At 41.0% G+C, this 24,837-nt stretch overlaps 3 protein-coding genes across 15 annotated transcripts in view; 2 read left to right on the plus strand and 1 right to left on the minus strand.

The window, feature by feature from the left end:
* axo (axotactin) overlaps nucleotides 1-24,837 on the minus strand; it is a 109,116-nt gene that overhangs the window by 58,101 nt on the left and 26,178 nt on the right. For all 13 annotated transcript variants that reach the window (XR_016269908.1, XR_016269906.1, XR_016269904.1 and 10 more), the window contains 8 exons: nucleotides 24,168-24,698; nucleotides 23,623-23,819; nucleotides 17,445-18,310; nucleotides 13,440-13,654; nucleotides 13,093-13,339; nucleotides 12,701-12,853; nucleotides 3,595-3,842; nucleotides 3,079-3,534 (listed from right to left, as the gene is read on the minus strand). Coding sequence is in view for 8 of the 13 variants with exons in the window: in XM_089467975.1 (XP_089324101.1) it covers nucleotides 3,079-3,534; nucleotides 3,595-3,842; nucleotides 12,701-12,853; nucleotides 13,093-13,339; nucleotides 13,440-13,654; nucleotides 17,445-18,310; nucleotides 23,623-23,819; nucleotides 24,168-24,698 (2,913 nt within the window). In the remaining 5 variants the exon portion in view is untranslated. The remainder of the gene's footprint in view (nucleotides 1-3,078; nucleotides 3,535-3,594; nucleotides 3,843-12,700; nucleotides 12,854-13,092; nucleotides 13,340-13,439; nucleotides 13,655-17,444; nucleotides 18,311-23,622; nucleotides 23,820-24,167; nucleotides 24,699-24,837) is intronic.
* TTLL1B (Tubulin tyrosine ligase-like 1B) lies at nucleotides 86-2,368 on the plus strand. Its single transcript, XM_018008321.2, has one exon. The coding sequence runs from the start codon at nucleotides 690-692 to the stop codon at nucleotides 2,190-2,192; it is 1,503 nt and encodes a 500-aa protein (XP_017863810.1). The 5' UTR covers nucleotides 86-689; the 3' UTR covers nucleotides 2,193-2,368.
* LOC149269012 (uncharacterized) lies at nucleotides 7,999-10,142 on the plus strand. Its single transcript, XM_089469014.1, has 3 exons — nucleotides 7,999-8,228; nucleotides 9,367-9,648; nucleotides 9,711-10,142. Exons 1-3 carry the CDS (start codon nucleotides 8,001-8,003, stop codon nucleotides 10,044-10,046), a joined length of 846 nt encoding a protein of 281 aa, XP_089325140.1. The 5' UTR covers nucleotides 7,999-8,000; the 3' UTR covers nucleotides 10,047-10,142.

A 24,837-nucleotide genomic window follows, 5' to 3' on the forward strand; every position in this document is an offset into this window, starting at 1 on the left:
TTAGCTTTAGTTTATGCTGTTTCTGTTTCAGTTTTATTAACATATGCTGCTCACAAATTTGAAACAACTATAAAGCAGCTGAATGTTTTTATGCCATAGTGGAAAGTTTTGCCATTTCAATTGCTTTCACACAGTCAGTTTTTTTTTTTCTTTTCTATTTTAGATTTTTTTTACGTACTTTTTTCTTTTGCATATATTTTTTCGCCTGTTTTATCGAGCTAAACAAGCACGCACGGGCGTGCATGTGTATGTGTGTGTGTGTTGGTGAATAAAAAGGAAACATTTGAAGTGCATATAATTTGGCGATCGGAGTGCACGGATTTTCACTCTATGAGCGTGTCTCCCTCTCTCTGCATTGGTGTGTGTGTGTGTGCGCGCTGAAATTTTTGGCATTTTTGCAACTTTACTTGCTAAACTATTTGAAAATTTTCATGCTGCGCTTGGCGGCGCAAAAAAAAGAAAAACGCGCAGGGGAGTAATTGAGGCGAGGTTAGGCAACAGGAGCTGTCAGGCAAGCAGCCAATGCTAGCTAAAGAGTTGGAAGGCAGCAACAGGACGACAGGAGCAAAAGCTTTGTTGGTTCAATAACCAAAAGAAATAAAACGCAAATAAAAACAAAAGAACAAAAACAAATCGAAACGAAACGAAACCAAACAATTGCCGACTAGACGCTAGGCAACCGCCTGTCAATGCAGGGCTATGTGAGGGTTTATAGCCGCAACGCCGACGGCACTAACGGTGGCGGCGGTGGCGCTGGGGATGGCGAGGGCACAATTGTTTATTATGGTTGCGCCGGGCCCATCGGCGAATGGACGCAGCGCATTGCCAGTCTGCAGCCGACAATCGACCAGAGCGTTGCCACCATGTACGGCCGATTGCCGGGCGCGAATAATGGGAACAGCAATGCGGCTGGCGGTGCTGGAGTCGCTTCGTCTCATGAGCGAATCAAAATCGGCTTCTGCACGGATCTGGACAAATCGGTGTTGGTTAACAACTTCGAGAAGCGCGGCTGGAATCAGGTGAACGGCGACGACGATTGGCATTTCTATTGGGCCGGCGTGCAGACGTGCCGGAATATCTTCAGCGTGGACAGTGGTTATCGCATGCACGACAATCAGATGATCAATCACTTTCCCAATCACTATGAGCTCTCGCGCAAGGATTTGCTGGTGAAGAACATCAAGCGGTATCGCAAGGATCTCGAGCGTGACGGCAATCCGCTGGCCGAGAAAACCGAATCGAACAACTCGAGCGGCACGCGCTATCTCTACTTGGACTTTGTGCCGACGACTTTTGTGCTGCCCGCTGACTACAATATGTTTGTGGAGGAATATCGCAAGTTTCCGTTAAGCACTTGGATCATGAAGCCTTGTGGCAAATCGCAAGGCGCTGGAATTTTTCTCATCAACAAGCTGAGCAAACTGAAGAAATGGTCGAGGGAGGCCAAGGGCCCATTTCATCCACAGATTGCCAAGGAATCGTATGTCATCTCACGCTACATAGACAATCCTCTGCTGATCGGTGGCAAGAAGTTCGACTTACGGCTATATGTGCTCGTTGCCTCGTTTAGACCTTTGAAGGCATATCTCTTTAAGCTCGGCTTTTGTCGCTTTTGCACGGTTAAGTACGATACGAGCGTGACGGAGCTGGACAACATGTACGTCCACTTGACCAATGTGAGCGTGCAGAAGCATGGCGGCGAGTACAATACATTGCACGGCGGCAAATGGTCCGTGCAGAATCTGGCACTCTATTTGGAGGGGACGCGTGGCAAGGAGGTGACGGATCGTCTGTTTGGTGCCATCTCCTGGCTGATTGTACACTCGCTGCGTGCCGTGGCGCCAGTCATGGCCAGCGATCGACATTGCTTCGAGTGCTATGGCTACGACATCATCATTGATAATGCACTGAAACCGTGGCTCGTCGAGGTGAATGCCTCGCCCTCGCTCACATCGACCACAGTCAACGATCGCATACTCAAGTACAAGTTGATCGACAATATATTGTCGGTGGTGCTGCCGCCGGACGGTGTTCCGGATGTGCGCTGGAATAAGGTGCCCACAGCGGATGCCATGGGCAACTTTGAGCTGCTCATCGACGAGGAGCTGGCCGCCCAAGATGAAGCGCAGAACAACAGCAACACCTCCTCTCATCATGCCAAATCCTCGAGGATGAGCAGCCGCTGGAAGTGACGAAGGTAAACGCGAGCCGAGCTCTCTGTCGCTTGGTTCAGGTGTGAGTGTGGGTGTGCAATAGCTGCTTGGTAATCGTTTTAGTTTTCTTTGTGACGGGGGCCTAACTTGTGTTAGCAATAAATATTTACACGTAGAAAATTTTTAGTTGATAAACTATATGTTGGAAAATCATACGTTTTGACCTAGCTTAAGATGTTTTAAGTTGTGTAATGCTGACTATATGATATGATTCCATCTATTTAATAAAAGATTACTCAGAAAAAATGTGTTTTAGAGTTGATATATGCAATATATTTTTATACCTCGTGGAATTAAAAAAAAGGTCGATAGTATAGACAGTCCATTCTGTATTGCTTTATTATTTTTTTTTATTTATTTTAATTTTTTTATTTATTTAATATATATATATATATATATATATATATATATATATATATATATATATATATATATATATATATATATATATATATATATATATATTTTTTTTTTTTTTTTAGGTTTCTTTCAAGCTTTTTATATTAAATAAATATATTTGATAACGTGAGATCATCTTCATAATTTTCTGTCCTCAGCTATTTATTGATTCTTAAATTAGAAAATTAATATGTTTAATTTTTTGAGATTTAACCACGTTCCCACTTTCTATTTCTGCCTTGCTACGCTTTAAGATTCTACAAACCGAACTCCTTTATATTAGCCTTTAAGAAATTTCAACAATAAACGATTCTAGAGCACGAAAAAGATTAGCAGAAATAAATTTCCATTTTCGTTCTTTCTGCTGTCCGCTTAGTGAGCCACTGATCTATCGCTAAAAGGATTGCCCCTCGATACCATCGATGGTTTTGACAGTTCTATTCATACTCAATGTTGTATCACTTACCCTTCTCTGGATTACTCCACGGCTTGTTGGCATACTCGTCCAGGAGCAGAGTGCCCCGTTCGATGCTCACGGTGCGCTGATTGACATGCATGCGCGTCTCCTGTTCGCCGCGCACAATTGCCACCTGTATGCTCTTCAGGTTGCCCATCAGCGTCTCGTCCTGCAGGGTTAGGTTGACAATCTCGTCGCCATAGTTGTAGAGGAAGACAATTTCGCGCGCTTGACTGATGTACAGATGCACAAAGTTGTTGTAGTGGTCGTTGGCGTACAGCACCAGGGAGTTGGTGTCGTAGGTGCGCAGATTGATCAAGATGTTCTGACTGAGAATGCCCTTCAGCATCTCGCGCTCGTCCTCAATGCCGTGCAGCAGTATTGCCGGCGTGGTGCCGACACTCAAATAGTTGCGCATTAGAAACGATTCGCGATTGATAAACGTGAGCGCCTTCTCATTGATGTCTGCAACGGTCAGAGGTTAGGTCAGGAGCTAGATTTGTCGAATAGATAGAGCAAACTTACTTGTCTCGCAGAACTCGCCAATGTGCGCCCAGGGATTGTTGCAGACACACTTGAAGCTGCTCCACAGCTCCTTGCACTGGGCGCCATTGCGACAGGGCGATGGCACACAGGACGGCTTACAGTCCTTGATAATCTCCGACAGGTGCACAGACATGTAGCTGTAGATGTCGAGTATTTCGCCATTGACCACCAGACCGCGGAAGCAGCCAATGAGGCCCGCCTTCACGGACAGCTTCTTCAGCAGGTCACTGTGGACAGAAAAATAAGAAAAGGGAGAATAGGAATATTGCTTGAGGATTATGTGTTATTAAGTGGACTGAGAGCTGGTCATAACTATTCAATAAGCCGGTCAAAGCGCAAACAAATATATTCACGTGACCCTTTTCCAACTGTTCTCAACTTTGCGCAGACTTTATGCAAATGAATTGAGGAGCTGCTGCGGCTTTTCCTCCTCCTCCTCCTCCTCCTTCTCCGCCATCATGTGGACGTTGTCGCGACGCCTTTGGCTTTTTTACAATTTTCCACGTTTCGGGTAAATCGATGTAGACGACATTGGACTAAAGGACCAGCAGGACTTTAGTTTGGGCAGCAGCATTTTTCACTACCCCAGTGTCTGCAGCTTTATTCGTCTATTGAAATTTTCGGTTACTATATGAGGCAGTTTTTTTTCTGGTCAACTGCTTCAAATACACTTGAAAAGGCAGAGAGCAGGTTGAGCGTTTTTTATATAGTCTATAACTTAGTTAACATCTGCATATTACAATATTTAAATACAGTTAAGATTTTAACTAAAATTGTAGAAATTGTTGCTTTAACTCGTTCTTTATTTATTTATTTACTACTTTAGAGCATTTCAATTCACTTTAAATTGCTATTATGCCATTTCTGAATATAAACTTTAGTTAATCTTTTTCCCTCACTGTGCATAATTGAGATCTCATCTAATCAACCGCTTTTCACTTGAGATAGAGTATTTCAACTTTCTTTTAATTTGTTGCCCATTTTCCAGCACACTTTTTTACCCGAACTCTTTCTTTCACTCCGTCTCTCTCGCTGTTTCTTTTATCTCACTTTTTTTTCATCTCAGCAATTTGCAAGTTTGGTTCGCTTTCAGTTGCCATTTTTTGCGCGAACTGAATTCTTACCCTTGATTTTCTGGCTGCATTGCTTTCCTTTGCCCCTTTTTTCGTAGCCAACAATGAATTGGCCAATAAAATCTCAAGTGTAAGCTTTTGAAAATTAAAGTGGCGGAAATGTCTTGTTTATACGCGTTCAGCCCCAACTCTAATGCGAGCACCAGCAACAGCAACAACAACAATGGAAAGTTGCTCAAAAAAATGTCTTTCTAAATTATGTAAATTTCATTACAAGTCGCCGCAGTCGCCCTCACTGTCGCCGTCGGCGTCAACGTCGACGTTGTTGAATGTTGTCTGCACTCAAAGCTCTAAGTAAAATTAAAATTCTTGTTTTAAATAAAAGAAATTCCCAACTTTCAACTCGCACTGGGGTTTTTTACTTCAAGTTTAGTATACCCAGTGAAGGGAGATGTGAAAAGGGGTATTTGGCTTATGAAGGGAGACAACGGCTAGGGCAGCAAAAGTGAGAGGCATAAGAAAAGCCACTCAATGAGCACGAGAAAACGAGCTAAGGGAGATTCTTACAAATGCAAACTCGAAGTCTCACTCTAATTCTTCACTTCTCTACAGGGTATCAGCTCGTCATTCACACTCACCAACACTCACTCCTCCCCCTTTATCACTCTCTTCTCCTAAGTTTTATTTTCACTTTTGTTGCGATTTCTTTTCACTTTGTCGCCGCTTTGGCTCGTAATTGTTTGCTAAGTTGTGTAATTGTTCTTGAAACGCTCAAACTTATTGAATGATGCCAAACGAATTGGCCGGCAGGCAATAAACGGTGCGAAAGGGTCCTTGGGCGCAGCGTGTGTCCTTTGCCTATGTTAATTGCAATCAGCAGCTTTTAAGCTGTGCGAAGCTATTAAGTCATTAGTTTTTCTGTAACATGTGTGTGTGTGTATGGATGTGTGTGTGCATGTGGCACATGTTAATTTTGCTGTAGTTGTTTCTGTGTGTTTTTTTAATTCATTTTTACTTTTTGTTGCACACTTTTGAGCTCTCAACGTCAACAGCAGGCTGGCAGGCAGACAGGCATTGCGCATACGACGCGTGCAGCGTGCTGGAGGGTGGTTGTAAAATGAAATTTAGCGTTTTGCCTTGCAAATGATGTGCCGTGTGACTGGCTGACACTTGGCTAAAAGGATTTGCACGCTGGCTGCCGGCCAAAATAAAAATAAAAATGTGGAAAAAAAAAACGAGATTGCACAAAATTAACGGCAATAAAATGAAAGAAATTTGACAGCCTATAGAGTGAGCGGTGTGAGGAGTGTCACAGGGATGTGCAGGACTCGACTGCAGCGCAGCAATGTGTGCAAGCGGAAATCCTATTAACGCTGCAAACGCGCAAAGTGCGAAGCAATTAAGAATTTATTTAACACCGTCACAAGCAATTAAGCACTTTTCATTCATTCATGGACGCGCTGCGACACACACGACAGAGACGACACACGCGACACTGTGTGGACAGAAGGGACTGCAATCGGACAGTGACACAATTTCCCCAGTGGCAGCCGCTGCCGCCACGTTCAGCTGTTCAGTTGCCCAGTTGCCCAGTTGCCCAGTTGTCCCGCTGTTTGGACGGGGGCCAAATAATTCGCATATTTGGCACGCCAGCTGTCTGCATTCTGGCTGGCAATGGCATCTGTCTGCATCCGTCGTATTATCGATGGCCATGCAAATGATCAACAGGACACTAGCGGTCGCTGCTGCTGTTTCTAAATAACATGACATGCGGCGCCGATGTCAACCAAAAAATAGAAATGAAAAATAACAAGTAAGAAAGCTCTAGTCGAGACTGCTCGACTACGAGATCCCCTGAACCCTTGGAGCAATAGATATTTCAATCATTTTTCGCGTCTTTCAGCTTACAGAAGAAACACGCACACACAGGCACACATACACACACACGCATACAGACACACATACACACACACACGCATACACACACAAACGCATACACATACACACATACACACACACATACACAAACACATACACAAACACATACACACACAAGCACCCACGCATAAACACGCATGGGCTGTAGTGTGCGCTTACTATGAGAAATTAATTGCTTAATAACTTTTTTTGTGGACGTACGATCTTCATGAAACTTTTAGATTATGATTATAACATGAATATGCATGTAATTGCCAAAGCACATGTCTCTAGTATTTGAAATACGCTTTTTACAAAAGTGAGGGTGAGGGGGTGAATTTAGAGGTGGGGGGTTAATTTTGACAAAAATCGAAATTGTATAAATTGCATATAAGCATACATTAAAAATTTGGAGACTCTAGCAATAAAGGTGTAGAAGATATAATTTTATAACTGGTTTTCGATAAGGTTTTTTATCGATAAAAAAAGATCGGGATAAGTTATCGATTTTTAATGATAAACTTGATATGCGCGCTGTAATTACGGACATTTAAAAAAAAATTTGAAGTCTCTAGCTCTTATATCTTCTGAAATCGACGCGTTCATACATACGGACAGACGGACAGACGGACAGACAGACGGACAGGGCCAAATCAACTCAGCTCGTCGCCCTGATCAAGAATATATATACTTTGTGGGGTCTGCCACGCCTCCTTCTCCCTGTTACATACATTTCAACAAAACCATTATACCCTGATTTCCCATTGAAAATGGGTTCAGGGTATAAAAATGAAAACCCCAGCCGATTACAGCCATCATTAGCGAGCCCAACTGTTCATTACAGCTGGCTAACAATCTAACAAGCGACGCGTGCATGGCTCATAATAGTGTTGTTTGAGAATGATTTTAAATACATTTTTGAGAGTGAAGCACGTTAATATACATGTATGCATTCGAGTTCAGTTCTTAAAGAGCTCTATATTTTTGGTTTAAAGTCAGAAATAGCTCTATTTGTGTTGTGTATCCTATAAACACTCTTTCCTCTTACAATCCACTTTAAAGAGCAACCCTGCTTTGTGCTTGTAGAACCATTGGTTCGTCATGTTCTAGAATATACAAATATACTTGATTAGTTCTGCCACGCTTCGTTCTAATTGCACTTAAATAAAGTAATAAAACTTCGATTTTGCATTTTCAAATGACAAACATATAATTAAGCTACCGTTTCATGTTGTTCATATGGAACACATTGGCGTGTTAAAGCGTTATTATAGAAAGGTATCATTAGCACTGGAGATAAGCTGATAAGCTGCTGAGCTGAGATAAGCTGATCAACAAAAGCGCTATATAAATGCTGTCCATGAGCACAAAACTGACATATTTGAAAGTCCGAAAATGAGAATCGGCAAGTCTTTGGGAAGTAGTTGCCTACTGATGCTATTGGCTGTCCTGGAAAATTGTGACTGCAAGCGCCGTTGGAGTTATGAATTCATAAACGCGGAAGCATACAGCGAGAACGAGTCAAAACTAAAGCCGGAAATACGTATCGAACGAGTGGGTCGTTATCGGATTGGCATCTCAGGCAGATTGGACGTGAATTACGATATCGACAATACAACTATGGTAGGATATGGACTAGATATCATCGGAACATGAAACTTCACTTTTCTAATGTTCTACGTCAGATAGAAATTAGTTTCTTTCAGAGTCCTCTTGGTACTCTAGGAGACTTTAGACCAATGCCCTTTGCCATACTGAAGCAAATTTTTATAAATATGAAGAAAACTTACGATGAGGTCGTATTGCCAAATTTGCAAAACTGTACGAATCTGCCCGCCTTCGAGGGTGATTTACTGCTACCCTTTCCGAGAAATTTGTATACATTTAATATGTGTAATGCCGACAGTGGAAATGTACCGGAAATAGTGGCAGAAGGCCTCTATAAGAATGTAGTAACATTCTCCGGCGAAGTTAATTGGAATGTGACATTTTATGTAAATGTAAAAACCAACTTAATCTGAGGGAGGATCACAGGGGATAATATTCAATTTAGCTTTTTTATTTACAATAAAAATATAATACAAATTTTCAGTCACTTCACAATACAAGAGGAAAAGTACACAATATTGTGTACATATTATTATAGAGGTGTATATATAGTCATCATACGTTGTATGTGCATATATGTATAATTAATTTTGCTAGTTCTAAGACATTCTTTCAATATATCATGCATTCAAGGAATGGATTAACTAAAATAAATATTTTGTACATGATCTACAATGCAAATCTATGTGTAGAGATTATAAGACAATGGGACGTACAATGGTCACAAAACTAATACACTCTTTTAAAGTTACTGAATGAGTGTTTGATATTTAGATTTTAATTGAAATAAGCATTGTCTCCGCCTGCCAAAAAAAAAAAAAAAAAAAAAAAAATATCCCAATTATTTAGACTAGTAAATTAGTTATCCAAATTAAAACAATGATCATGTTTTAGAATATACATAGAATATACATTATTGGGTCTGCCATGCCTCCTTCTGCTCGTTTCATGCCCTTAAATACGTTTGAACTCCCATTTCCCAACCTGTAATTAAACTATTTTTTATGTTGTTCATTTGGAACATGTGTGTTGGCGTGCGAGCGCCTTATTATAGAAAGATATGATTAGAGGTGCAATCAACTGATCAGCTCAGGTGCTATATATAAACGCTATCATGGGCACAAAATTAAATCATTAAAAATTCTGAAAATGATACTCGACAAGTGTGTTGGAAAAAATTTGCTGCTGCTGCTGTTTACTGTCCTGGGAAACTGTGAGTCTAAGGTATGTAAATACAGAGAACAAATCACAAATGTGTATCAGGCTGAGAATACTCGTACAGCGTCGTTGGACATATGAATTTCTATATGCGGAAGGATTCAGCGACAATGAGGCGAAACTGAAGCCAGATATGCGAATCCAACGAGTAGGACGATATCAGGTTGGTGTCTCAGGCACCGTGGACTGGCAATATGATATCGACAGAACAACCATGGTAGGATATCAAGAAAATGGAATCGGGGCACGAAATTTTGCTGTTCTAATGTTGCAAATCAGTTTGAGTTGATTATCTTTCAGAGTCCCAGTGGAAACCTAAAAGAGTTCAGGAAATTGCCCTTTAACATACCGAAGCAAATTTTCATAAATATGAAAAGCTATTACGATGAAATCGCAATGGCCGATGCGATAAATTGTACGAATTTGCCTAACTTCGAGGGCAACGTATTGCTACCCTGGCCGAGGGGCTTGTATATATTTGATATGTGTACTGCCGACAATGGAAATTATCCGGATATATTAGCGGATGGCCTTTATAAGTTTATCTTCGCATTCTCTGGGGAGGTTGTATGGAACGTGTCATTTTATGTAAATATAAATACGAAGATATTGTGAATGCTGAACTTAAATAATTTTAAAGTATTATTAATAATATATATTTAATGTATATCAAGTAGAAATTATTCATATGAATAAAGTAAAATCTTCTTAGAGGAAAATATATTCCTAATTCCATTTTAATTAATATTTCGAATCAGCCTCTGTTCCATTATGTTATCAGGGTGGCATTATTTATAATATACAATATAATAATCTTAATCTTCAAGCACTTAAGGCCTCAACTCAATTAATTAGTTTGAAAAAGCATCGCTGTAATGAGATCAATAAAGCAGTTTTCCAGTAAATTGCTATACATCATATCGACCGGAGTCTGCCTCACAGGGGATTAATTGAAAACCCATCAGCTGGCTCTCAGTCTATCTCTCTCGCTCACCCTCTCTCTCAACTTTAATGTGTCCCGCTGCATTAAGGTAAAGTCTCGTCCTGTCTGCGTCAATATGTTGATTAACTCATTTATTTATGAGCTCGCACTGATTCCGCTTAATGGCTTACCCAGCAGACCGCTCGCAGCAGCGACAGCAGCGACTGCGGCAGCGACAGCGGCAGCGGCAACAACCTTGTCGCTGGCATTCGGCGACTCAAGTATATCAATATTTGTATACCCTGTAAGTGGGTTGTTGACAAGCACTTCTACATGGGTCTGCTCAACTCTCTGAATTTATCAAATAATTTTGCTATGTATGCATGTATGTTCCCCTGTGGATGGATTCGTACCCTAATTGATTTTAATTATTTAATGAGATTTTTCGTTAATTTTTATTGTATTTTGTTATCGAGTAGCAAATACTCATTAATTAGGAAGCTTCAGGAGCTCTCCAACTTTGCAGCTTTAAAGCATGTACAGGGTAGATCAGACTCTAGCAGAAAATTTATTGAAAGATTAACATTTTTTGTATCTTTAGCAATATATAGAGTATGTTATAGTCGAGTGCTTTCTTTGGCCTTCTTCTTAGCTCCTCTTTTATTGTATTCCATGTAGTCGCGCTTCTCTGTATTTCTTTTTTACTTTCGGATAAATAAATTGAACTCCATAATTGGCCAACTGAAAGCAGCTCGGCTCGGCTCGATGTGGCTCGGCGGCGCTCGATTGGGTTGCTCTCGGGCTCGGTTATATTGGGGTCTATATAAAGCACAGCACTTTACCGTTAATTACTCTGCGTGTTTACCGCTCATCGAAATTTTATGAATGGCTCCCGGGTCGGTGGCTCTCGTGGGTTTGGGGTTAACAGCAAATGTGTACACATTTTCTGCTTATATATAATATCTCATTTCCTTACTTTTTGTTACATTACTCTTTTTTTTTTTTTTTAATTTGATTTTGCACATTTTTAATAATTAAACACACACACACACTCGCACACTTGAAGTGCGCTCTCGGCTTGTTAAGTGTTTCAGACCAAAAAAATTTCCTTCCTTTCGCTACATTCTCTCTATGAGTGTGCACAACTGTCTGTCACTCTAAGTGTGGGTGAGTGTGAGTGTGTGTGTTTGCCCGCAAAAAAAAAACTTTATAAATTATGCCAATCAAGCATAAGCGCGTTTTAAGTGCGCCAAACTGCCAAAGGGGGAAAAAGCGTCGCTACTCAAATTGGGGGTAAAAAACGCGCGCGTGAGTTGCGGGTTGCCTTGTCCCGCCCTGCTCTGGCCCAGACCCTGGCCCTGGCCCTTAGCTTGGGCTTGATTATTGATAATGACTTTGAAATGAATTTCCAACGGGAAGTTAATTTAATTATGGCAATTCTTTTGATGCCGAGTACTTTGCGGATAAAAACAGCATCCAGAGCAGCCGTCTGTGGTGGTGCAAATGTGGTGCAAATGGCAAATGCCAGCGCCAAGTTGCCTTAGTAACGGCAGCAGCAGCAGCAGCAGCAGCAGCAGCAGCAGTAAGTGAATAACAGAATTAAACATTGTTTTGATTAATGATGAAATATTCATATTTATATGAATTTAAATGTATATAAATAGTTTAAATACCTAATTATCTGTTATTTAAGCTGCTTTGGTTTACACAAAAGTTCTGCAATTACATTAAAAACAATTTCATAATCGTTTAATGCAATTTATCTGACGTTTTATTGTGCAGCTTAAAGCTTAAGCCAGTTCTGCGCGCATTATGTGTATATATATGCATATATACATACATACATACACTATACTTTTTAGCAAAAAATCATACTAAAGTATATTCAACTAGTTGTCAGGATAATTGCTAACAACGCCCGCAACTAAGTCTCGGCGGTTTCAAGCTCATCATCAGCAAAGAGAGAGAAAGAGAGGGAGAGATAGAGAGAGACGCTTAGTTGACCCTTGGGCCAGACTGTGGCTGCCTTTGAGTGTCTTTGATGACTTGGACGGGGTTGTTGGGTTTTGCCCATTTAGTCGCGCGTTTATAATTAAAACGTAATTGCCGCAATAAATTGCACAAACCGCAATGGCCACTGGCCAATGTGAAGCAAATGGTGACCATTCGAGCGCATTCGCGAGTTTTTGCACTGCGGTTATTATTACAGCTGCTGTTGCTGCTCTTGCTGCTGCTCATGCTGCTGCTGCGTTGCAAGCAGCCATAAAAACGATTGGGAATGCGAGTGGCCCATTCCATAGGTGATTACATTTAAAGCCCCGCACACTATATCAAAGGCTCTACTCACAATGTGGCGCCGCCGATGTACATGCTGCCCTCAAACGGTCCGAATTCCTCCTCGGGCAGCAGGTCGAGCATCTGGTAATCGGTGTTTATCATGAAGCGCACATGATATTGATTATAGTCTATCCATATTTTATGCCATTCGCCGCCATTTAACCTGAAAGCAATCCAAATGAATATATCATTGTGAATGCCAAATAGAAGCAGTGAAGTAGAAAGAGAAGGGGAAGAAAAGGGCTCAATAAATAGTTGTATTTTATGAAGAGTCTTTAAAAAGAGTTTTTATTTTAAATATTTTGGTATTTAGGAATAGAATTAGATATTTTCAATCACTGACTCAGTCAATTGGTTATTCAATCAGTTTATATATAGAGCCGATCTTTTTGGCAGACTTACCTGCGATGCGAGTTAATCACCAGCTCCCGCGTGGTACCTGTGCTCAGCGTAAAATTGAACGTTAGCTGGTAGTCGCCCGTCAGGGCCACCATGAAGGACGGATAATGTGCACGAATCGGGGGCTGGAACAGGAGAATGGCCTTCTCGCCGGTGGTGCGGAATGAGAAGGCAATATCGCCCTTGCGCCAGCCGGGCACCTCAATATACGACTGTGATGTGGTAAAGGTGACCACATACTTTTGGGTATCTGTATGTAAACGAGAAATAGTGAGAGCAAGAGAGAGAGAGTGAGAGAAAGAGATAGAGTTAGTGTGTGGGCATTATCTAGCTGTTTGCCTGCAACTCACTTGTCTCCACGCATTCGAGTGGGCCCAGCGTGATGCGGCCCTGGGCCTCATCGTCGAGGTCCTTCTGCTGCAGGAAATACATGTTGGTGATGCCCAAACTGTGCGGTTCCTGGTAGTAGCCCTCATCCGAATTCCATTTGTTCTCCTTCACATCGCAGTTGCATGATTGATTCGGGTCCACGCACGTCTTGTTGACGGAGCACGGGCAAGCGCCTCTGCGAGCATCGCCGCGTAACGGTTTAGGCAAGTCCGAAAATAGAACAAAAATTGAGCAAATATATTACCAAAAAAAGCGAGAAAAAATTGCTAGCCTAGCATACATTTGCATGCATTGTCGACAGGACTGACGGCGATTTGACGAATCCACTTTGAATGGGATTCGAGGGTCTCTCCACTTGGTCAGGGTTAGTTTTTTTCTGTATTTGCCCTGCTCTACATACACTTAAAGCGTGAATACCGCTTGCTAGATTGCATTTGTGATATGCTAATTATTTAAAGACCGCCTGGGCATTAAATTTGCACAGACTTAATTGAGTACAAAAAAACAAACGGCACATATTTGACTGTCTTTTTGGTTACATGCTTGTATGTGTGCAATGTCCGTTTCCGTTTTAGCTGGACCGTAAGCTGGTCTGTGCCTGGTAACAAACAAACAAACGATGCTGTCAAATTTTGAATGAGTAAAGACCAAACTACGATCCAATGATGGATGGTCCAATGGGCTGCCTGGCCACAAACGCACACGTCAAACCGAAACGAAAAACAAATAAGAAAGAAAGAAAGACTGAAAGCAAACTCTTTTTTCCCATGCGTTATACCCATTAAAAATGGGCAAATGTGGGGGTTTGGTAGTACAGAGGAGGCCTGAGTCTAGGCAAAAAGCTAGACAACTGAGTTTGGTGAAGTATGGATGAAAAGGTAGAAGTCTGTGATTTTATCATCTGAGAGTATTATTATATCTTCGAATTAAGGAATACATTTGTCTAAATAAATTTGATAGGATTTTTAGAAATATTCTAGTTGATAGGTTTATGAATCTCAGGAGAAGAACAAGAAAAGAAGCAACTGTAGAGATTCCTGTATAGGTATTTATAGGTGTGTGTGTGTATATTTGTCTATATATTGCTGTCTAATATATAAAGGATAACTGCTAGTCGTGCACATCAAGTCTAGGCTCATATGGTCAGCCTTTAACAGGGTACACACGCTCTGTCTCTCTCTCTCTCTCTCTCTCTCTGTCTCACTCTCAGCCGCTAACGCACTCACAATTTCGTTGGTTTGGAATTGTGCTAAAACGCATTTTGATATTTCTGACTGTAGCCAAGCAGAAAGCCATTCGTTCAAAGCAGTTGCACAGGGCATGAGCGAAAAAAAATAAAGATGCCAACGAAAAAAGCAGCAGAGAATCGAGTGCTGTTTAGGAGGTTCCAGAATTGATTTAGTGAAAGCGGAAATTAGTGACGCAGACCGAAACGAAACAAAAACAAAAAAACAGCAACTGGCAAAAAAAAAGCCGAGTTAAAATTGCTGGCAGCAGCTGTTGCCCTCTTGTGCTGTGCATGATGTATTGTCAAAGTCCTAAAGGACAGCCAACCTGGCACCGCCACCTGCCCTTTGCCTCCTCACGGTCCTCGGCTATCTTTCAACTGCTTGAGCTTCTTTGGCAGCGGCGCAAAGAAATTAGGCGTAAAGACTAAATTTGTGCACAAAGTCATTCATTTTAAAAAGGCAGCCATAAGAAAAATTACCCAAAAGTTGAAAAAGAGTTGTTCGACAATATGGCGGCAATGCACACACACACATACACAGAGACACCAATATATAGATAGGGCATATGAGTGAGACGCAGTCATAAACCTTATTAGCGCTGAGCCGGAAACATATTTGCCCGACATAAATACAATTCAGCCTTTTATGCCCCCGCACACACACCAACCAATAAACACACACACACGCACACATTCATGTAAACTCTTTTGTGTATGTGTGTTTATGCTTGGTTCTTGTTTTGCACTTTTGCAATTTTGTATTTTGCTTCACATGTTTTTGCCTCCGTATTTGCCATAAACTTTTTCGTGCCTTTTTCATACACAATTCCCAGCGCGTTGGGCATAAAGGCTGGATTGTTCAGATGCTGCTTATAACTGACTTTGAGTATGGGGCTTCCTTTTATAGTAAGCGTAAATAAAAATGACAGTAAAAATAATGTGAATAAGATATTATTATTTATAAAAAAAAATAAAATAATGATAATGGAGTAATAAAAATACAAATTATAATGGAAATAATAATAATTCATTAATTTTTTCTTATTCTAATGCTAAAGTCAATTCTAATGCCAATACCCTAGACTCAATCAAATGGCAAAACTAATGAGAATGTTAATGATAATGCCAATGCTGATGCAGAATTTATTGAGTTTGCTAATGATAATAGCAATAGCATTGCTTTTGAAAATCTGCTAAATACCTAAAGAGAGTACCTAAAATTCGACCATCAAAACTTTGGGCTCTTTTGCTCGTGCAGCATTCGCTTGGGTTTTCAGCGTCATAAAATGCTATGCTCCAATGAATAGAAACAAATGCTCCACACATATAACTTAGTCAAGGGATTTTACGGGGGCGGCAGGCAACAGAGCGAAAGGGGGCGTGCCATGGGCTGGGCCATAAGTGTCCAGCGCTAAGAAGTAGGCAACAGTTTAGTGCGTACACATATGAAAAATCAAATTTGAAGAGCTAAGCCAACAGCAGGCGGTCACTCGATGCTGGCCAAGCAGCCAACAGCAGGCCGAACAGCAGCATGACAAATTACGCAACTGTCATGCAATGCACACGCACATACACACACGCACAATTGATGCACGAGCCTGTGGCATAAAGATGACAATTGTAGACATGGCTTGAGAGTTGAACTCTGTTTGCAGTAGCTATCGCAGCTGCAGTCGCAGTTGTTGTTGCAGCTGACACAAATGTGCGCAAATCGAAGCATTATGAGATGGAATGTGTATGTGTATGTGTGTGTGTGTGTAAGTTCTCCCACACAGGTTTGTGGACTGCCATCCCGTGCGAATAAATATGTCAGTTAGCATTAAGTATAGGCCTAGACGCTTATATTATGCATGTTCGAGCAATTAATTTAAGTTTCGTTTACATTTGAAATGAAAGGGGCGCAGGCTCAAGAGAGCAAAGGTCTTATATGATGTATGTATGTGTGTGTGTGTGCCTAACTATCAACCAACTATAACCAGCCGCCCAGCCGTCCAGCCGCCCAACTGCTCGACTGCTCGACTGTTGAGCTGCCAGCAGTCTGAAATGAAGGATTTATACTGTTGTATTACCCGCACGTACACACGAAGCGAGCGAGCGAGCAAGCGAGCTATTCACTGGAGCAGAACGGGCCACACAATGCACAGTGGCAGACCAACAAGTTAAGCAAATAGACTGCAACATTAATTGTGTGGCATGCGGTGTACCAGGGGCGGTGGCAGGGGCAGGAGCAGGGGCAGGTGTGGGGGCAGCAGTTGATGCCGAAGTAGGCGCATAACAGCAACAATTTGTGCATAGAACTGGACGCATGCCAAGCGGGGTACAGTGGCAAAGGCAGGAATTATATGAGCAAAAAATAAAATAAAATAATACTCATGATAATGATAATAAAAAAAAAAAATTGTGTCAATTATATTATGTATTATGAGGTAAAAATTTGAGGCCACAATAGTTACTAAATATTTTATGAGCTACGTAGCATATTTGCCCCACTGTGCATTTATCTTGTAATATATAGATAATGAAAATATCCTGAAATTCTTTTTATACCTTTTTTAAACAAATTTTCCCATCACTTTTTTATCTAATTGCCCCACTGTGCATCACTAAATTGGTGGCACGCGGCACACGCACGTAAATCACAAAATGCCACGGAATGTCATTTCGAGTTGAGCTGGGCGGGCATACAGGATAGAGGGCGGTGAGGTATAGTGTGGAGGGTGTGGGGTTTATCGCTTACCTCTTGACATTGCCGAGAAAGTCAACAGTGAGATTCTTGGCCGACGATGTGAACCAAGTGGCCGAGTGCAGTTCCAGCTGGGCGCGATAGCAATCGTATTTGATGTACTGTGTACAGTAGAGCGAATGTGATATGAGCTCCTGCAGCATATGCGGTGAGAATTCTCTGTAGCGTATGTTGAAACTGAAATCCGATTCGCGCGCTGACCTCACATCCACCTGACTGGGCAAATTATGCTCGACAATTGTTTTCGTCGCATTCTCCAGGCTCTGGAAGTCGCACTTGACGTGGGCGGGCGGAAAGACACCGTTGCCATCGATGTCAATTAGATAGACATCGGATTTCGTGAAGCCCAGCAGGGCCAGCTCCTCGCAGGTCTTGCGGTACTTGGTGAAGTGGCAATTCTTGCCAATGTAGCCCGTGTGCTTGCAGTCGCAGGTGACGCGATCGTCCTTCACAAAACACTTGCCGCCATGCTCGCAGGTGTTGGGTCGCTTGCAGGGGTCTATGTAGTTGCAATTATCGAGCGCCACCTCGCCCACAACGCGCTCCGTTTTGACCACATGCCGTGGCTCGATCAAATGGCCGTTGATCTCGATGTCGCGAATGCAGCCAACGAGGCCCATCGCCGCCGACTTGAGGCTGCTGCCGATGATGAGCTTGTCGCCAATGTTGAAGGTCAGCCCAAACATTTGGCTGAGCGTGTGGCGATAGTCGACCGTGAAGCGTATCTCGCCGTGCTTATAGTCCAGCTCGACGCTGTGCCAGGATGTGGCTCGATTGATTTTAATCGTTGTCGAGTGGGTAACATTGTTATTGACATCGGGCACCAGATCGAAGCTCAGCTTGTCTGAGCTTAACCGTATCTATGCGGGCGTGTGTGGTGGTATGTGTGCGTGTGTGTGGTTGGCCAGCGACAGCCATTTTGTAATTTCCGTTAGTTTTACATTTCCGGCGCACGTTTTATCGACAGTTGGGGCCACAGTTGTCATCACCAAATGTTGCACGTTGCACGCAGGTGTAGGCCCCCAGCATTAGCGTGTTACCAAATATTAGTTTTGTCATCGCAGCACATGCCAAGCACGCACACACATACACACAATCGGGCACATGTAGATAGATAGACATACGAGAAAAATACAAAACTCTGTTAGCATTAGAAGTTCAAACTGCAAAATAAATCAAAATTGCCAAATGCCCACAAAATCCACAACGTGTAGTTTACACACACAAACACACACACATTCCCAGTCCCTCTCACTCTCTCACACATACTCACTCACGCACATATTTCAATTTCGCCATGCCTTTGTGCATTAGCATCGCTTAAATCATATAACGCATACGCCACGTAGTCGAGCTGCGTATTTGCACAGAATGCATCAAAATGCGGCTTTCGGCAACGAAATCGAATGTTTGCATCTAGACTGATGCGGGGAGGCGGACTGGTAAGTGGGCGTGCCATTTATGACACGCCCAATTCCCATTAGAATTAATTTGATGCTGGCTGCCTCGCACTCTCTCTCTCACTCATACTCTCTCTCTCTCTCTCACTCATACTCTCTCTCTCTCTCTCTCTCTCTCTGTGTCTCTGTCTCTCTCCCTATCCCTCTTTGACGATTATGCGCAGCTATATAATTTCGTTAAATTTATGATCGCATTGTTTAATTTAAGCCGCGGCATTAGGCTTTTAGCCTAATGCTTAAAAGGCTGCCACGCTTCTAGTATCATTATTTTTAATATGTATTGCAATAGCTTAATTGGTATTTGTGTAACTGTAAAGTGTTGTCAGTTGGAATTATATAAAACTGACATGAAAAATGTTAAGCAATGAGATGAATAGTTTAGAATTTTGGAAGGGACTTTTGGACTAAATAACTAGTTGATTTGTTTATAAATTGATATAGAAAGTCGTAAAGTCGTATTTTAATGAAATATATATTGGCAACATCTATGGTTTATTTTATATATTATTATATAATTTATGGTACATTTAACTAGACTGTAATAAAAACAGCTTTTAGGAAATTTGATGTAAACAAAAATTTAATCAATATAAACATATTCTAAAGTTATGAAAGAGAGAAAATATAGAGCAATTGCTCAAAAATAAATTCTAAAGGGATATTTGATAGATTTTAAATCAAAACGGGTCTTGCGGATGGCTATAGCTCTATAATGTCTATTTGTTATGCTTACTTAGTCGTAGCATATTCTGAACAGCTTTCACATATCCCATAAAATTGAGTATTCTATTTATATTCTTGTTTTTCTTCATATTAAAGATGCATATAAACAGCATCTGTGTGTGTGTGTATGTGTGTGTATGGTACTTATGCCATATTTATTTGGTTTTATTTGCCCGCGCTTTGCTCATTGTGAATTGCGCTTTTGCGCTTTGGCGCTGCGCGTCTGTCGTTATGCAAACTGCCAAATACTAAAATTTTATTGCATATTTCATTAGACTTTTGGCAGCATGTTATATTTTAAAGCAAACACCATCCACCCACACACACACACACACACACTTACATACACACTCTTCCATTTACTGACAATATTTCAAATGGTTTTTTGTTGCTGTTGCCATTGCGACTATTTCGACCATTTGTGCCACTGTCAATAAATTCGATTTTCGATTTGAGATTCGCGATTTGCGATCTGTGCGGGCGTATTTACTAAACTAGTTTATTTATTTTTATTTTCATTTGGTTTTTTTTTTTTTTTTTTTTTTTTTTTGCATTTTTATTATACGACTTGCACAGCCCTGTCAATTCAGCGAGTTGACACTTTCTGTTGCCTACTTTTTTGAAGCGTCGGTCGGTCGGCATTTGAATTTATGAGTTTGGCTAGTAAAGCGCGCAGGTGGTAATTTTGTGGCCAGAGCGACAAACAGTTAATAAATAAATAAATTGCCAGCTAAACTGATGCGCTTCTCAAATATGAATGCCCAAACACTTCAATTTATAAATGTATAAACAAACTGGCAATTATTGTTTGCATTTATAAATTGTGGGGAAAATCTCTTTTTGCTATTGTCAGCAATGAGCGATATTATTATCATTATTACTATTAGAATTTTGTTTTGTGCATATGTGCAATCAATTTCGTATTAATTTGGCGACCAAACATAAATCGTTCGGGCAATTTCAATAAGCCAAAAAGCCAAATGGAAAATTATATGGCATTTCCACAAAACTTAAATATTCATTTGCTATTACAACATTTTACGAGTTGGCCGAGCAATTTGTTCTGAAAGACCCCGCCGCAGTACCCCTGCTCCGCTCCCCTTAAGGTATTTCTATTGACATTTGAGTTTATTTTCGGGAGGTCTTTTGCAATCAAAAGCAAGAAAGTCAACAATAAAATGCAAATAAATATTGCAGTTGCACACACACAATTGTGCATCTGTATATGTTGCAGTGTGCGTGTGTATTTGTTTTTGTTTATATGCTTATTCCCTTAGTGAATTTCCAAAATGTCAAGTAACCAAATAAACGTTCGAGGCCAGGACGTTTGTTTGTTTAAATATAGATAAATGCCAGTGACATTTATACAAACACATACCCACACACTCACACACACACACACACACACGCACATTTGCATACACACACATTCGTTGCATAATCAGACGTCTGTATGTATTGTGAGGCAAGTGGCTTTTGGGCTCTTGAAGTGATGGGCATTAAGCTGTTGAGAGCGTTTGCTCCGGCCAGCAATTGAGACACTTTTCTATGCAACGGATTTGGGGGCTTTTGCGCAATTTCGATTGCGCAATCATAATAAATATGCATCATATACGTTTTCAAATTGTTTTGCACCAAAAGTCATAAATCAATTCGAGAATGAATGAAGACTATGAGAGACAGGCAATTGTGACACTGAAGTGAGACGGATGTACAAATATAGAAAGAAAAAAAAATATATATATAGAAGAGTGAGTTGGTGAGAGAAAGAGCGAGAGAGAGAGATAGAGGGAGGTGGGGATATGAAGATATGTGAAATTTATTAGGTTCACCAAAAAAAAAACAAGTAAGAAAACTCTAGTCGAGAGTGCTCGATTAGATACTACCCTGAACCCAACAAATAAAAATGCTCATTTAGTATGGCTGAAATTTCAATTTCGATGTATTTAAAAATATAAATAAAATGCCAAACTCATTTAATAAAATATAAAAATATTTTGAAACAATTAAAAAAAATTAACATCAGTTGCATCGATCGGGATTCGAACCGCGACTCCTCGATCGAGCGTCATGCTGCTAACACACTAGGCCACCTCACTCCTGCTAGTGGCGCTGGCAAAACTCAAATAGATTCACTGCTGCAGCGCCATCTACCAAAACTAAACGAAACTAACTGCTGATGTGATTCTAAGAATCTGCTAGAATAACCAAACTATTAAAAACGCACATAAAGTATAGTTAAAATTTCAATTTCGGTGTATTTAAAAATATAAATTAAATAGAAAACGCATTTATGAAAAAATAAAAATATTTTGAAACAATTAAAAAAAATTAACATCAGTGTTGCACCGATCGGGATTCGAACCGCGACTTCTTGATCGAGCGTCATGCATCTAACACACTAGGCCACCCCAAACCTGCTGGTGGCGCTGGCAAAACTCAAATAGATTCACTGCTGCTGCGCCATCTACCAAAACTAAACGAAACAAACAGCTGATGTGATTCAGCGAATGTTTTTGTTGTAGCTGCTGCACGTGCGTTTGTTAATTGGCCAAATATTTGATTATTTTTTATTAATTTTTGACTGAACGGAATTTAATGAAACTTTCAGCATATGATCTACATATTATATTGAATATTTGAGAAATTTAAAAAAAAGAAAAATCATTCACAATTAGCTATAGTGGCATCTGATTTGAACTTGAATGTTTTTACTCGATAAAAACATAACGGGATGATTTATCGAATTTTAAAAGCAAACTCGACGTCCGCGCTGTATATACGGTCATTTAAAAAAAAAGTTCAAGTCTCTAGCTCTTATATCTTCGGAAATCGACGCGTTCAAACATACGGACAGACGGACAGACGGACAGACGGACGGACGGACAGACGGACAGACGGACAGACGGACAGACGGACAGACAGACAGACGGACAGGGCCAAATCGACTCAGCTCGTCGCCCTGATCAAGAATATATATACTTTGTGGGGTCTGCCACGCCTCCTTCTGCCTGTTACATACATTTCAACAAAACCATTATACCCTGATTTCCCATTTTCAATGGGTTCAGGGTATAAAAAAAGATTGACAATATTAAAAGTGAGGGGGAGAAAGAGGGAGAGTGAGAGAGAAAGACTCTGGAAAATTCGATTGGATATGAAGAGAGACAGAGAGGTAGATAGTGGGTAGAGAGGTAAAAAACAAGAGAGTGTGATAGAGAGAGAGAGAGAGAGAGAGAGAGAGAGAGTAAGCGTGTAAATTAGAGGGATTGCAAATGCTCTAAAATAAAAGGAAAATATCATAAGAAAAGTATGAGAGTGAGTAATTGTATAATTAAAACAAGTGAGATAGTCGGAAAGAGAGACAATTAATTGAAAGATTATTGACGACAGAAGGGACAAGAGCACAGCAAGTATTAAGATGTGATGTAAAGGTACTAGAGAGTGAGTGAAATACGTAAGAGTTAGAGACAGCAATAGAAAGAGAAGTCGTTAAATTGTGAGAAGAGGCAGACTTTAACATACGCAACAGTTGCATAACATGAGTATAAGAATTCCATTCCATTCCCAACCACTGATTCCCATAGCGAATCTCATCTCATGCTTTTTTCACATTTTACACTCGTTGCATTTCTCTAGAGGAGAAACTGTTTTGGGGAATGTTGCTGCTGCAATTTTGCATGCTCACGCACACACACAATGCCATTCACACGCATGCACACTTACATAAACACTGTCGACACACACACACGCACACACACACACGTTGTAGGTACATTTGATTTGCATTCCGCTTGGCCCCAAAACAACGTTTGCTAAGTCGTCTTAAGCACACGCTGCACATAACTGTCGACGTCGACGTTAGCGTCCAGCCCACACACACACCCACACACACACCGAGACTGAGTGTTTGTACGCGTGTGCGTGTGTGTGTGCATTTCATAAGCTGCCTGGGATATATATGCTTGAATGCTTCAACGCACACTTACCTCCCAGAAGCCATTTCCGGCGCTGGTCGTGACGTCACTGTAGGCCAACACAGCGCCTGGGCGGCTGCTGCGGAAATCGAATTTAATATTAAATTCTTGGGCATGATTTATGGGCCACCAAATGTGTGATGTCGCAAAGGGATAGGTGATAGGTATGACATTCACTTCGTTCTCAAAGAATTCGGCCTCCAGGACACCTGTAACGAGCGAAATGTTAACATTGAAATGCTCTGGATCAAAATGGAAGAGAAAGCTGAGAAATTGCGAGATATATGGACTATTGAATGCCCTAACTGAATAGATAAACGAATTTATATTTTATAGTATAGTACAATATTATATTTTATATATACTATAGTGTAGTAAGTATATTAGATTATATTTAATAAGCTGATATTTTATTCAAGCATCACAGCTCAACATTATTATCTCTTTGAAAGGGTATTTACCAACAGGTCAACAAACAAATCTCCACAGTTTTCAGTTGGTACACAAGATTAAATTCTTGGCATAGCCGAACTCTTCTTCTCTTGGGTCTTACTCACCGTGATAGTGAACCTTGGGATTGCCCCTTTGCAGTTCATAGAGTATGGAAATGTCATTGTAGTAGACATACTTCAGGCTGCCCACGAAATTGTTGTGCGAGATGAGCCCCTTCTTTTTGTTCAGCTCGGGTCCGCCGCCAAAATAGATTTCCGGATCGAACAATAGATTGCCACTGGCTGTTGCCGGCAGCTCCAATATCTTTTGCTGATGATCCAATATGATGCGCACAGTGCGCTGCTCATGGAGTATGGTTAGATTGTGCCAATAGCCACGCGTCAGGTCATCCGTTAGTGTGGTGGACATGACATTGTCCCCGAAATCCATTTCGACATGTATCGATTGATTCTTGATAGCGGCGGCTATATACTGATGCTTCAGCGACTCTCCGCTCGCATAGAACAGCGCTGAGTCATCGAAGTTGGTGCGAAATATCATGCTGATTCGTATGGTATTGGAGTGGACACGGTCTTTCCAGTCATAGATGCGATAGGCAACGTAGCTGGCACCGCGTAGCGTTATAATTGTGGCAGCTAAAATGAGAATGATGGGTGAGAGGGGGGTCAAATGGAGATACATATATGGATATATATGGTATAGTCTACCCTAAGCATTTCGAGGAGAAACAACACTCCAGAGTTCTGGAATTTGGCATCAAGAGAAATATCTCAG

This window comes from Drosophila arizonae, chromosome 4 (genome assembly GCF_054131065.1).
Source record: "Drosophila arizonae isolate 15081-1271.41 chromosome 4, UAZ_ARI_1.0, whole genome shotgun sequence".
In the NCBI taxonomy this organism is placed as follows: domain Eukaryota; kingdom Metazoa; phylum Arthropoda; class Insecta; order Diptera; family Drosophilidae; genus Drosophila; species Drosophila arizonae.